Source organism: Acanthisitta chloris, unplaced genomic scaffold, assembly GCF_000695815.1.
Source record: "Acanthisitta chloris isolate BGI_N310 unplaced genomic scaffold, ASM69581v1 scaffold3545, whole genome shotgun sequence".
Taxonomy (NCBI): domain Eukaryota; kingdom Metazoa; phylum Chordata; class Aves; order Passeriformes; family Acanthisittidae; genus Acanthisitta; species Acanthisitta chloris.
The window spans coordinates 69,693-84,952 of NW_008674126.1; the positions used below are offsets into that span (position 1 = coordinate 69,693).

General features: G+C 37.8%; 1 protein-coding gene across 1 annotated transcript in view; it reads left to right on the forward strand.

Annotated features, from left to right (window-relative positions):
• The window catches only part of OSBPL8 (oxysterol binding protein-like 8), a 55,371-nt gene that overhangs the window by 39,052 nt on the left and 1,059 nt on the right, over nucleotides 1–15,260 (forward strand). The window contains exons 9-21 of the mRNA XM_009075206.1: nucleotides 865–1,036; nucleotides 4,244–4,478; nucleotides 5,531–5,715; nucleotides 6,482–6,563; nucleotides 7,271–7,369; nucleotides 7,755–7,851; nucleotides 8,200–8,298; nucleotides 9,700–9,797; nucleotides 11,156–11,245; nucleotides 11,804–11,940; nucleotides 12,260–12,445; nucleotides 14,721–14,808; nucleotides 15,157–15,257. Coding sequence (XP_009073454.1) covers nucleotides 865–1,036; nucleotides 4,244–4,478; nucleotides 5,531–5,715; nucleotides 6,482–6,563; nucleotides 7,271–7,369; nucleotides 7,755–7,851; nucleotides 8,200–8,298; nucleotides 9,700–9,797; nucleotides 11,156–11,245; nucleotides 11,804–11,940; nucleotides 12,260–12,445; nucleotides 14,721–14,808; nucleotides 15,157–15,257 — 1,669 coding nt within the window. The remainder of the gene's footprint in view (nucleotides 1–864; nucleotides 1,037–4,243; nucleotides 4,479–5,530; nucleotides 5,716–6,481; nucleotides 6,564–7,270; nucleotides 7,370–7,754; nucleotides 7,852–8,199; nucleotides 8,299–9,699; nucleotides 9,798–11,155; nucleotides 11,246–11,803; nucleotides 11,941–12,259; nucleotides 12,446–14,720; nucleotides 14,809–15,156; nucleotides 15,258–15,260) is intronic.

A 15,260-nucleotide genomic window follows, 5' to 3' on the forward strand; every position in this document is an offset into this window, starting at 1 on the left:
ATTAATGTGTGTGTAAATATTAAGCTAGTGCTCTTCTGAAGTGCTAGTGTGGACATATTCTTATGAAAGCATTTGTGTGTTATGAAGTGCAGCAGTTGCATAGAGTTCTAGTAGTAAAAATTCCCTCAAAATAGAGTTTTGTAACATCCTTCCTGGGGAAGGCGGTGGTCAGTATCAGTGCAAATATCTTCTAAGGTTACAGTGTGGAAACAAAATTTAAGACTGTTGTGTAGTCTTTCTGGCAGCTGCTTTTCATCTACTGGTTAATTAAGCATAAACCCTGCAGACTTTAAAAATGGGACTCTTTCTATCATCTCTGTCAGAAAATGGATTAGATACATGGAAATGAAGAAGTACAAAGAATACACAAATTTATTTACTTACTTTTTGGCAAAGAAAATTAGAATATCTCCGTTTTTTATATTGAAATGGCATTTATATGCTGTCACTGCAGCTCTTTTTTCACATTGTTATTGTATTACTTGAACAAATTTTGCCAACTGATGCAGTTACGTAATCTGCAGAACTAGAGCAGGGCTGGAGTCAACTTTGGAGGTATTTGACAGACAGGGCTTGGGTGGAACTGGACTTGTATTAAGGAAGAAATGCTGGAATATGCTCTAACAGAATCATGATTTACCTTGCTTGTCCTGCCCTGAAGCATCCCTTTTCCCAGAGCTGGGTAGCTAAGTTGTTTTTATGTCCACACCAGATTATAAAATCCAATGCATGTCACATGGAACAACTCTGAAGTGTCTTCAAAGGCAATGTAAGCAGTCCCTAAGGATTGTGAAATTAGGAAATGGAAGTTGTACAGTTCTGTTAAATCCTTACCTTTTAGTGTAATACTAAACTTATCTTTAGGCAGGTGTTGGATGGATGCTTTGGAGCTGGCACTGAAATGTTCAAGTCTGCTTAAACGTACAATGATTAGGGAAGGTAAAGAACACGATTTGAACTCTTCAGCAGACAGTACTCACGTCTCTTTCTATGGTCTGCTTCGTGCTAACAACACGCACAGCGGAGAAAACTTACCGTAAGTGGATTAATTACTACGTCTGATTGTCCTTTTGGCATAACCCTGTAGTGATAATTTCTCCCCAGGAAGACTAAGGCTGCAGTTCTTTTTGCTCCTGAATTCTCTTTATACGCCTTATTTGCACTGTGTTTTATACTGTATGCACATGAAAAAAAAAAAAAAAATCTTTTTTCAAGCCAAGTGGATCAAGAGGAGTTTAGCCTAAGGAACTTGAAATTGAGTTATCATGTCACTAAGTTTAAGTACTCAAACTGTTCAAGACAAAAAACCCTAAAGCTTTAAGCTGATGTCTCATGTTAGCTTCACCAGAAAATCATAAGTTTAGTACGTGTGGCAAAAGTTGGTAGATGTGAACATAAGTTGCTGTTCTTTAGTTCAAGAAGTAAATAACCCTGTCTTTATATTTATAAATAGCTTCACCATGGATGAATAATGATTCAGTAACTCTATGGTTAAATGAAGTGAATGAAGGTCAAGTTGTCTGGTATCTCCTGGTATCTAATGCCTGAGCACCCCTCAGTAACTCCCTACTTATTTCAGTAAATACTTGCAGCCAAGTTTTTGTGAGCATAGGCTTTTGTGGAAACACATTATTAAACAAGTGTGGTGAATGGTGTTTTAGACACTTCAGTTGTGCTACCAAAGTGCATTACAAAATATGAAAGATTTAGTCCTTTGAAATAATTGATTTTGAAGCTTGTGCTAAGCACAGTTTCTCTTAGTAATCTTCTATCAGTTCAATATACTCTAAGGTGGATGTAAATTTATTTCAAATATTTATTTCAAATAATCCCTCCCACCTCCCACCTAGCTGTCCGTTTGTCTTTTCTGGGAGGGCAGAAATTTTATACTGCTGTTAAGAGTATACTCCTGTATTTGAAGCAGAAGACCTGGACTGGGAGAAATGCATTTCTTTCTGGCATAGGTGGTCTGAGAAAAGCACAGAAAAGGCAAATTGTTGCCTCAGCAACAATTCAATGCTGTATCCAAATGACCAAGCTTGGCTCACCTAGTTTTTTTTCCTTCCATTATCTCATGGAAACAATATAACTGCTGTCTACAATTCAGCTGGAGATCTATACTCTTGAATAGGAGTTGAATATCAGCAGCTGGCCCAGATAACAATCACAGCAATTAGCTACAGCTGTTTAGTCTAATTAAGACTAATGGTTTAATTAAGTAGCTCCTTTGATATAGCATATTCTAAGAGTATTCAGTGTGCTTAACTATCTTGAGTGACAATACTGACTGGTCTAGTTTCAATGGGGTTGGCAGGAAAGGGAAAACAAAGGTGAAAGCAATATTAGCTTTAACCCAGCAAGAGCTGTTCTAAGTAGCTTAATAGCAAGAGGAGGTTGGAGGAAAACATTTTTGAACATGGTCACCTGAAAACTGGGGATGAAGAAAATGCAGAGACATTCAGTGCCTTTTTCTTTTTTTACCGCAGTAATTAATAATACCAGTAGACCTTGGGCTGCCTGATCCTCTTGAATCAGAGGCCCATGAGTGCAGGACCAATTACTTTTTATTGATGGACAGTAAAGTTGTAGGAGACCAGTGGTGTATCAGTCGAGTGCTTGTGAGTCCATGGGGTCTGATGGGATTCATCCCTGAGTAATGGAGGAGCTTGTGGGGATGTTATGGCAGATACCTTTCAGTCATCTACCAAAGGTCTTGGGAGTCTGAGGAGGGCCCCACTGACGGAAAACTACCCAACAGTATCCAGATTTACAGGAAGGACCTAAGGGAAGACCCCTCTGAGTCTAACCCTAGTACCTGGAAAAAGGGAGATCATACTGTGTGCTATTGAAAGACATTTAAAGAATAATGTAATCATCAGACACAGTCAGCATGGCGAAAGTTGTGTTTAGCTAATTTGATATCCTTCTGGATGAAGAGAAAGCATATACTTCTTATGAATTTTAGTAAAACTTTTTATACTGTCCCTCACAGGATCCTTCTGGACAAGTTATCCAGCCATGAGATGAGCAGGGTCACGATGTGCTGGGTGAAGAACTGGGTGAATGGCAGGACTCGAAGGGATGTAGTGAACGTGGCTACAGCTGGTGGGAGACCAGTTACCAGCAGTGTCCCCCAGGGCTCAATCTTAGGGCCTGTTGTGTTCGCTGTTTTTTATCAGTAATCTGGGTGCAGGAGTTGAATGCACCATTAGCAAGTTTGCTAAGTATACCAAACTGGGAGATACTGCTGACTCCCTCAAGGGTCAAGAGACCTTGAAGAGGGGGATCTAGATAGATTGGAGCATTGGGCAGTCATCAATGGCACGAAGTTTAATAAGCCCAAATGTTGGATTCTGTAGCTAGGGCAGAGTAATGCCAGGTACAAGTATAAATTGAGAGAGGAGTGGCTGGAGAGCAGCCCTGCAGAAAGAGGTCTGGGATGCTGGCTGATAGCAGGTTCAACATTAATCAGCAGTGTGCCCTGGCAGCCAAGAGGACAAACCCCATCCCGAGGTGCACCGAACACAGAAAACCTGGCAGTCAAAAGAGGTGATTATCCCACTGTATTCAGTGTTCATGTGGTCTCACCTTGAGTACTGTGTGCAGTTCCGGGCCCCAAAATTGAAGAGGAGTATGAATATGTCCTGAAGAGGGTGACAAAGCTGGTGAAAGGGCTGGAAGGCAAGTCCTGTGAGGAGCAACTGAGAACTTTCAGTTTGTCTAATTTCAAGAAAAGGAGGCTGAGGGACAACCTGATTCTCTTACAGCTTCCTGAGGAGGGGAACTGGAAAGGGAGGTGCTGATCCCTTCTCTCTGATATCCAGGGATAAGGAGTATGGGAATAGTTCAGAACTGCATCAGGAGAAGTTAGGACTGAATGTTAGGGAGCATTTCTTTACTGAAAGGATGGTCAGACACTGGAACAGGCTTCCTAGAGAGGCAGCTGCTACCCCAAGCATGTCAGTGTTTTAAGAGTCATTTGAACAATGCCCTTAATAACATGCTTTATCTGTTGGCCAGGCAATAGGAATAGAAGACTTGTAGGTCCCTTCTAAACTTGGTGTGTTTGACAGTTCAGTGAGAAGAATACATCCTGTATGTTTCCAGCAAAGATAGCTTGACTTTGCTGCCAGATAAAGCTTGATAGTGGCAATTTTAATGTATATTTTATTAAGATCCTGGTTTGGAAATGATGAAATATTATGCGAAGTTGAAGATTCATTTAGACTTTTACTTTTAATAGGTTAAATGACAGTGAAATTGAAAGGCAGCACTTTAAAGATCAAGATATGTACTCTGACAAATCAGATAAGGAAAATGACCATGACCATGAGGAATCCGATAATGACGGATTGGGGAAGAGCGAAGAAAGCGACAGTGACACATCAGAGCGACAGGATGATTCTTACGTCGATCCAGAACCAATTGATATTAAGGAAACTACTTACTTAGAACAGAGTCATGAAGAACTTGGGGAGGTAAAAGTGCTGTTGATGTATGTAGTCTGCAAGCAGCGTCTTCAAACACAAAGCTGAGATTTTAGGGGTCAGACTACCCTTGAAAGCTGACTTGCAGGATTGGCTTTCGTATTTTCAGCAATAATGGGTGGAAAAGGTGCTGTTCATCTCTGTTCTGCTCTGCTTTGCCGCTCTTGTGCTTATGTATGGGATTTTAACAAGGAGAATGAAATTACCTGGAATATTGCTCAGACAGAAGGTGCTATTTGAAAGGGCCACCTACAGGAGAATTTGACCATGTCTACCTATCCTTTTGTTAAATCTATTTGTCCTGTTTTTTTTCTCTAAGTTAAAGGCAGGGTTCAAACTGACAACTTCTACCACAAGAGAGAAGTTACGCAGCTATGGGGAGTTTAAGTTGGCAGTAAATTCTTAACTGCATTTCAGAACTGTTCTGAAAGAGGTGTTTTTTTTCTTGCTTTTCCTACAACCATTGCTTTTGGTTTCAGAAACTGTAAGGAAGAATATCTCCCCTTTTCTTGGACTGAAAAAGAGAATATTGGCGTGTGTTTGTCTGCTGGTTTTGTTCACTTACCCTGAAGTCACGTGTTGGTTTTTTTATGGAAAATGACTGGTACTGCTGACTGGTCAAGCCATAAATGTGTCAGCTTTCAGGGCTGGGAAAAGCTAGTAGAATGAACAGCCCCTTGGTACCTAAGTCCTGCATGTGATAACAGGGTAATATACTAATGCCTAGGAAAGGACTAAGGGAGGATTTCTGAACAACATTCTACCTCAAATTTTTCTGGTTTAGGGCTGATGAAAACAAATGCAGTTGTTATTAATCATGGTTCTATGATTGATGCTGAATCGTATATTTATCATACTTCATTAAAGATGTATCTTATTTGTATTTATAGAAACTTGATCTTTTTCTGTGGTTGCTTCAGCATCTCTGGCTCATTTTGAGCATCCATTTTCCATTCTCACTGCAACCTTAGAATCTGTTGACCTGTCTTCTGGAGGATCATTTTCTTCCTCCTTTCTGTAAGCAGTTTTTTTGTTCATCCTAGGCAGGGGAGGCTGCTCAGACAGAAGTAGTGTCAGAAGAAAACAAAAGTTTGATCTGGACACTACTGAAGCAAGTCCGGCCAGGAATGGACTTGTCCAAGGTTGTACTGCCTACATTTATCTTGGAACCTCGCTCTTTCCTGGACAAGCTGTCTGATTACTACTACCATGCAGACTTTCTGTCTGAGTGAGTCAATCCTCTCTCTGGTTTTCATTATTTTCATTATTTACATTAAAAGTGGAGTATTAAAATTGAATATTAAAATAGGGTAGCAGTAGTTACTGAAATGTTTCATCTGGTCTACTTAACCATCAGACTCTTCGAGTGTTTGTCTAAGAGAGTATCAGTCATCAGATATCCTTATTTTCTGAAAGCTAACTGCCTAAGAGCTCCTATGGTACATCTTAAGGTCTGTCCCCTCTCAGTAATAGCAATCGTCTTGCGGACATTGCTGGTTTAGCTTCTGAAGAATGGTTAGAAGATTCTCAAACGTAGTTTAATTTTTTTTCCTCTCAGAAGCATATTTAAAATGGTAAACCAGTACCACTTAAACTTTTTAATATGGTGTTAAGTTCTGTCCAGATTTATAGTTGCCTGCTCACATGTAGTTAATAAATTGAAATACTATTCAACTCAGAGCTCTTTATGTGAGTAGGCCAGTTCTCTAAAGTGGTATCTTATAAATGGAAGAACTCGAGTGGAACAGAATTAATGTTCCAAAAAACAGACTCAAATATGGAAATAGTATATCTGATTTTGTTTTATTTCCATTTTCAGACAATTATTTGAAACATTTGAATTTGGTGCGATCAGGCTGAACATTTTACCATACTGGAAATCACAAACCTGTTGCTTTAGTCAGCTCAGATTCAAGATACATCACAACAATTGATAGTGTGTTATAACTGAGACAATATTGATATTTGATCTGTGTGTTCTGTCTGTTTCCTAGAGCTGCTCTTGAAGAGAATGCTTACAATCGCATGAAAAAAGTAGTGAAGTGGTATTTGTCAGGATTCTACAAAAAGCCAAAGGTGGACTTTCACATATTATTTTGCATTTAGTCACTGTGTCTAGTTTGAGGGCTTAGGGATGTCTAGGCATAAGTTTTTCTTTTTAAATTACGTTGTTACACATTTTTTTAAAAGCAAGATTGTTTTCATTACTTAAACAAAAATATCATGGAACGTTTTGGTCCCTAGCCATGCTTAAAATAGATTATGTTCAATTGCTTTTGTCCCTTGGAGTAGAAGCTGAACTAAATGTTTTCTGATAACATTGAGCCAGTTCTCTATTTATCATTCTTCAATGATAACATTCTGCAGTTGGAGGATTAATGTTTCCACTACTTCATTTAGCTTTGAAATAAATACTCTTTATAGTCATGTTGATGGGAAACAGTATTGAAAGAAAGTGCTTAATACCTAACTTCAGTCACAATGTCTATAAGAATACTACAAAACAAAACAAAAAACCAAGTCTTGTTTTCTGTGTGCCCTTACATGCAGCCTGGAATAGATTTGTGGATATACTAAATGTATGAGAATTCTTCCTTAGAATGAAGAGCAGAGTAACTGAACATAATATTCCAATGATGAAATCAAGTACCATGTACTTTAGCATATATATTATGATTGTATTTTTGTGTGTGTGTGCCTTGTCTTCAATGAGGGACTGATAAAATACTTTGAGATTTGTGTACGTGCATAGTATGGTTACTCTCTATTCTATTTCTGTTTAGGGACTAAAAAAGCCGTACAATCCTATACTTGGAGAGACTTTCCGCTGCATGTGGATTCATCCAAGGACAAATAGCAAGACTTTTTATATTGCAGAACAGGTAGCTGCAATAACTGGAACAAATATTTTGAGGAGAAATAAATGTGTTGTATTTTTGTGCTAACTAAATGACATGGTAGTTTGAGAAAATGTAGTGAAATGTATCCTAAAAGCTCTCCTGGTGAGTGTAGTGTTTTTACAGCTGTCTCAAAGTGTGCCTTCCTGGAGACAGAAAATGTCAGGTGCTTATTTTCTGAACTCTTGAAATTCAGTAGGTGTTTGCTTCATCTTTAAAGATTACAGTCATGTTTCACATATATTGACTATATTCTAATAGCTGCAGCCTGAATTTTGCATTCTGTCATTATACTGTATTTGCATGTTCTTGTTTTTCTTTTTTTTTCCCTTTTTTTTTCCTTTCAAATATGTGGCGTTTTTTCCAACAGGTATCACATCATCCTCCAATATCTGCCTTCTATGTTAGCAACCGCAAGGATGGTTTTTGCCTTAGTGGTAGCATTCTGGCCAAATCAAAATTCTATGGTAAGTAATGGGGTTGGTTTGGTTGTGCTTTTGTTGAGGAATGTGAAATTGGTGCACATGAGCTGTGTTTTGTGCATGAAAGAAGGCTGGTAGAAGAGTCGGTGGTTTGTTCATTGTATTCTCCTTTCCTTACAGAGTTTTTGCTACTGGTCTTTGGAATTTTAATTTCTATTTTCGGAGTATATTCATTTTTAATTGGACACACTGTCAATTAGTGTGGCTTCACTAGACAGGATAGATTGTAGTGCTAAATATACTGATGTTCTTAATTTTATTAATCATTTATTAGGAAATGTTCACTGTTGTCTTGCAGGGTGAGAAATGTGATGTTCTGTCTTTGAATTTCAGGGAATTCATTATCTGCCATACTAGACGGAGAAGGACGGCTAACATTTCTAAATAGGGGAGAAGATTATGTAATGACGATGCCATATGCTCATTGTAAAGGTACTGGGAGGTTTTATGCTCTAGATGGTAAACTTAAGAGAACAGAAGTTTGTTATTCTAAATAATGTACTGTGTTGGATTCAAGCTTCTCATCTGAGTGTTCTGAACACTGGCAACATTGGTGGCTCTAGGCTTCCACATACTTTATCAGGAGAAAGATACATCTGTTGTTTAAGCCATGTTTAATTTTTTGGAAGAGGAAAATATTTTTTTCATAAATAGCAAGAGAATATATATAGCTATATGTCACTATGTGATAGGAATTTACTGTTTGAGTTGCCTTTTTCTTAAAAAAGTTTTGAGCTTTTCCAATATTTTTCTCTTGTAAATATAAAAGGTAGTATAGTATCTGCACTGTATGGTGTGATTTGAGTATAAATCATGAACATTTGTCTTTAGTTTCACTATAGGAAACCAGTCAGTAATTTGTAAAGCTTTCTGGAAGGTCAGTAGTAGTACTAAATACATTGCAGAATTGCTCATTTTTAAGCTGTTACTTGTTCAGGATTGTCCACCCATATATTCTAGTATTCCCATTCAGAAGTGTGACTATAGGGTCAACAAATATATATTTTTTCATTTCAGATGTATGAAAATCAATTAGCAGAATTAGGTAATTTGATGTGTTTAATAGCCTTCTCTCTTTCTATTGTTCTTTAATGTTTTTAATAGTGTTGAATTTTTTTTTATGACTTCGGTGACAAAAATAATACTTAAGAGTGAAAGCACATAACATATATACATACCTTCAAGTCAAGCAGGAAGGAGGACTAGTGTGACTAATAAAGCTGATAGAGAGGGAGAATGTGCATGTTGAAAAAAGCACATGTGCACATGCATCCACTGTATGTGTGATACATTCAGTGAGTCAAACACTGGATTGCAAGGGCAAAGATGGTAATCCTGGGAATGAAAGTATATTCAGCATTGTCAGCCTTGTCCTTTCAGAAGTCTTTAGGGAGATGATCAGTGTTGTCTTCTATTGGTTGTCTTTGACTGTCTTCACCTGTGGCCTGACTGGATATTCTGCATCTGTTTGAGTGAAGTTTTTCTTTGCTCTCTTTGTCATAGATAATTTTCTTGTCTTAATCTTGGAAGCTTCCCTCCTCCAATCATCTCCAGTTGGAGACACCACCCTTGCTAGAGACAGCAGGGTACACTGCCAAGGATATGTCTTAATAAACTGTTTATTATCTGTAATTTGCTTAGATCTTTTTGTTTATGTTTGCATTATCTTATTTGGCAGAAGGATCATGATTATCATTAGGAAAGGTCATCTGAAAAGACAATTTTTCCTCTGGCACAAACATGTTTACTCTAGGAGTTGTACCCAAATAATTATTTTTTTTCTTGTTCAGTTATAAACATTGGTTTCAGTGGCTTCTTTTCTTTATCTTGCAGGAATTCTTTATGGCACAATGACCTTAGAGCTTGGAGGAACAGTCAACATCACCTGTGAGAAAACTGGCTACAGTGCAACAATTGAATTCAAACTCAAGGTTAGTAAATGCTGTGAGAGGGCGCAAGAAGGAGACTTAGTAGAATGGTACTTTAAAAAAAAAATCAATAGGCTACTCCTTAGATATGGTCTGATTTAATATGGAATTGTCTTTTTGGAAATGGAGAAATTTTTGTTTTAACTGCTACGTATCCAGCTATGTGTATCTAGCAAACTGTGATTTGGTTGGGATTTTTTAATTAGAGGAATTATGTTGTCATATCTTTTCTTAATATATTCTTCTGGGCCCAGAGGTTTTGACTGAAATTTACAGTGCTGTTTTCATCTTTGGTGATAGGAGATGCAAACATATTGCTAGTTGTATGACTTTAAAGAATGGCTCTAATAGGGAAAAAGCAATGATCTGTCTCATCTCCACCAGTGTGTGTCTAGGAAAGTGGAGGAATAGGGGAAGTGTTTAGCAGTCTGATCAGTATTTCAGATGTTTTCTGTATTGTTGTTAATATACCTTGGTGATTTTTAATTCTTTAAAAATATTCAGAGTCCTTTTTAAGTCCTGGAGAGCTCTTAGAGAAGAACTCAGACCCAGGTTTCCCTTCTTCTATCCTGGGTAAATTTAAGTTGCTCATGACACCTTGAATAAAGATGATTCAAGGGCTAACAATTGGCTAACATTTGTCAGCCTAATGCCCAGTGCTAAGCAACAGTTTGTGGACTATTTTTTGGCAGCTGTGCGTGCTGCAGGAACATTTCTCCACTCACATAAGCTAAGCAAAGGTTTCTAAACTACTTCTAGATGGCTTGCAGTTCTGAAAAATATATTTGCCATCTTTGAGGCAGAACCTGATTTAAAGCTGAACAAATAGTTGTCAAGTGTGCACTCAGAAGGAAACTATTCAGCTGGAATCAGTGGGAAATGTAAAAGTTAGGAGGCTGTTAACCGATATTTTGCCTTGTCAGTCCACAGGATATATGTGCAGACTATCAAAAGGCAAAAAAAAAAAAAATCCCTAGCAATTGTTGTTGTTGTTGCTTCTGTGAGGGTTATTCTCTAGTAACAAATGGTCCTTGGCAAAGTGGTGAAATCAGTGTAACAGACGACTGTGTCCTCTGGGATGTCATTTTGTCACTGTTTTCTGCATTATTTCTGTTTTCTTTCCACATTTCTTAGGCAATACTTTTGGTCAGCAAATCTTTTAAGAAAACTCAACGTTGAAAAAATACTTCTTGTGGTTTTACACTTCTTTTGGGGATTAATTAGGTAGAAAACATAATACTAAAAGCCATCAAGGCTGTTTACATTGCATTTCATACATTCATTTTTTTCTTCTTAACACTAAACATAGAAGGAAAAATAATATGTTACTAAATTAAACATGAAACCCTTTTTCTTTCCAGCCTTTTTTGGGTAACAATGACAGTGTTAACCAAATATCAGGGAAAATTAAACTTGGCAAAGAAGTTCTGGCTATTTTGGAGGGTCACTGGGTAAGTAGTGGTATTCAAAATTCTGGCTGACAGTTGAGACGGGTGAAAGTGGCACTTAGTTACAGAAAAGACTCAAGTTTAAAAAGAAGTTACTGCTTTTATAGAAACTGTCTTTATAGTTCTCAAGAAATTATAGAATCAGCATAGTGCTATTTGCAGCTGTTAAAAGGTGGAAAAGTTGTGCACATATGAGTAGTTCATGAAGCAAATACACTTCAGCTTGTTAAATGTTTTTGGTATATGTGTTAGTACTATGAAGAATTGTTATAGCACCAGCATGAAATATTTTAACTTGATTCAGTTCTGGAGAGATGACATGTCATCGCTGGCTTTTGGACATGATAATGGTTCCACTGCATCTCTGTTCCAAGTTTGAACCCAGCACAGAGTGCAGAAATAGAGGTTTAAAGTTAGCATACCTAATTATTCTTTACTGCATGCATTCAAAAGAAAATAAATTCTTATTTAAAAAAAACCAAACTTATTCCTCCCTTTTGTGTTATTTTGGCACTCTTTGAGATAACTGCAATTAAGGTAACTGAGTTATATCTGTTACAGGACAGTGAAGTTACTATTAGTGATAAGAAGACAGATGTTTCAGAGACATTCTGGAACCCAACATCTGATATCAAGCAGCGTAGGTTACCTAGATACACAGTGAAGTTTGAAGAGCAAGATGACTTTGAGTCAGAGAAGTAAGTTCACTTTAGAACCATGTATTTATTTTGACAGAAAAAAACTCATCATCTTCTCCAAATCGTGTTCAAATTATCATTTCTTGCCCATGTTTGATAATACTGCCTGCAAAGCAAGGAAGTAACTCTGTTAAATGAGATCATTTATTAACAAGTCTTACAATCATGGAAAGTCATGATTGAAACGTAGATGAAGTACATATTACAAATGGTAATACTCTGTTTAGAGGGCAGTCCATTTACTTAGCCTATAATTAAGGAAACTGTTTGCAATTATTTCTGTCAACCAGATTGTAACTGCATATTGTTCATTTGTCAGGCTTTGGCAACAAGTAACAAGAGCAATAAATAATAAAGACCAAACAGAAGCTACTCAAGAGAAATATGTTCTGGAAGAAGCTCAAAGAAAGAGTGCCAAAGAGAGGAAACTTAAGGGTGAAGAGTGGACGTGCAAGCTGTTCGATCAGGATTCAGTCACAGGAGAATGGCACTACAAATATGCTGAGTAAGTCCTGAAGTGCTCATAACAAAAACTGTTTGTTAAGTGCTTGGTAATGTTGTGGAGCCTCTTTCTGTGGTTTCAGGAGCAAAGGAACTAAGAGATTTTGCTTGCTTATGTATAGCAACAAATCTATGCTATGTTCTAGGTTATCTTGGGCATGGCACTTTGCAATGCATTGTGCTCCCTTCCCCCACCCCAGACTGATCAGAGCAGCTACACAGATTTTACCAAAGTGGAAAATATGGTGCATATGGGTATACCAGCTGGAAATTGGAAAATGTGCTGTCTGAAAATCAGAGGAATCTGTGCTTAGTTGAATTGTTCTATTTAATTTGTTAGATATAAGAATAACTCAGAATAATAACAGGTTTGCAGCTATGGTTAGTGCTGGGTCCAGGTGGCTCTGCTCAGCCATCAAATATGCCCTGGGCATATGAGAGTGTGAATCTCTTTGTGTGATGATCTGGATCAGAAGAGAAAGATGTAGCTGTCTCCCTGTCTGCTGGGTTGCAATCTGTGGTGTCACCAATGTTGCAAAAGTCAGTTTGGAGCTGAGCCCTTTACTAGTAATGGTTTTCATGAAACACCCACATTCTGCTGGTTGTTTTTCAGTATCCACAGCATGATTCTTTATTGTAGGGATTGTAAAAGTAAAATATCCAGAGATGATATACAAAGAGTTAAGTAACTCTGAAGCCATGGATGCAGGAAGTATATTCCCATGGCAAAACCATAAACCATGTATATGTATGTACAAGAATCCCGAGTACTCTTCATGTCTACAGCAAATTTGCAAATTGGAGATTTTCTGGAACCAAGGAGGGAATCTGTGTATTTAGCAACTCTCCATAAATCCATCTTCCATGAATTTCCTTGGTTTCCTATTACGTTTGTGTAGACTTTGACTGCTGAAAACATTCTGTGGCAGGGAAATTCCCCAACTAGACTAAATGCTCTGGGTAACACCCTCTCTTGGTCTGAACCCTCCAGTGCTGTTGATTCCTCTTCTGTTGGAAGAGTTTTGAACAGTCCAGCTGGATTGACTGCCCATAATGTTGAACCCTGTGAAAAGCCATTAGGGCAAGTGCTGCACTTCAAATATGTTAGACTATCCCCTGCAGCTTCAAGACCTGTCTTGTTAATCTGTATTATTTCTTGTGTCCTTGAGGCCTTGTGGTTCAAGAATGTGCCACAGAAATTTCACTATGTGCTGGCAAGCAGTCTGTACTGTCAGCATTCACAAGAAGCTTCTGTCTCCTTTTCAGCATATAATGCTGGCTCACCACCTGCTCCTTGCAGAGAGCAGTCTTTTATTTACACTTCCTGTGATACATGCGCTCAGTGAGCTGTGGCATTTGTTAAGGTATCTGGATTATGGATTTAGGCATCTGGATTTACAAACACAGAAGAAAGCAATGCCTAGTTCTTAACCCGATTACCTTAGATGGCATTTAATTTAAGCTGAGATGTAAATGCAGGTCTATGTTCACAACATCTGAAAGAGCTACAAACTATTTAAAAGGCAAACAGGAGGACATGAAAGAAAATCCATGCTTAATCTACTTTCACTAAAGCTGTGTGTCAGAACAGTCTTCTGTTCACTTGCAGTTTCTATCCTGAAAAGGCTGGAATCAGTGGGAGTGTTGGTCTTTGCCTTTGGGGGCTTGTTCTCCAGTGCCCTAGGTGTCTGAGGCTATTTTTGTGTGTTTTCTAAATTTCATATCAAAACTCTTCTTGGAAAGGCAGTCTTCAAAAAATCAGAACAAGAAAACTGTGCATAGCTCATTAGTGTCCCATGAAACTAGTCTTGATTACCATTAGCCACTTGAGGATGAAAGCAAATTTGAGGTAGCTGATTCTTAACCTCTCCTTCCTAAGCATCTTTTAAAAGGAAAAAAGCCCTACAACAACAAAAAAGAAGTCCAAAATTAAAATTATTTGAAATTTCCCTGTAGTTCTAAAATAATAACTATATTAAGCAGCAAATTTCTCCATGTTTGAATACATATCACTAGCAAAATAAATTCATTAATTATATTGTTGGTTAATACAATAGCTTGTACTCTTAACAGCTGGCTGAAGGTTTGACCTGGGTGAGTTTAGTTTTTAGCTCTCTTGACTCTTCTTGACTGGACTATATGTGGAAGATAAGATTATTTATTCCATGTCTCACTTCTATATAGGGAGAACTTTAACCCCTTCATACTAAGTAGTTTCTGAGCAGGGAAATATTTCTTATTTAAACTGCTGTAGTATTAATAACATTCACTTTGTCTAGTACCAGACCATGGGACCCCTTGAATGATATGATCCAGTTTGAAAAAGATGGCACAATCCAAACAAAAGTTCGACATCGGACACCAATGGTAGGTTCCAGTTCTGATAGCACGTGCAGCAAGATCCAGGGGCCTATATATGTTGTGCGTTATGTGTATAAAGGTCCTCAAAGCATTGGGAGTGATGGGAAATGCTATTACCCTATAAAAATGTTGTTTACCCAGTCCATAATCTTTCACTTCTGTGTTTCATCCTAAGCAGTGAAGATGACTAGATAGGAATATGAAGTATGCAAACTTGAACTCAGCACTTTAACTTCAAACTGCTTATACGTAAAGATTTTAACTTCCATTAAATATTGTGCTTTTAACTGTTACTGTTAGAATGTGCTGCATTACTGCAGTTCTCTGGAAATAACAGAAGTTTATAAACTTCAGGTTACTGTTCCAAAAATCAAGCGAAAGCCAGCCAGTCAGAAGAAAGGAGAGTGTGGTTTCTCATCCCCAGAGCCTGATAACCAGGATTCCTCTGGGAGTGAAGG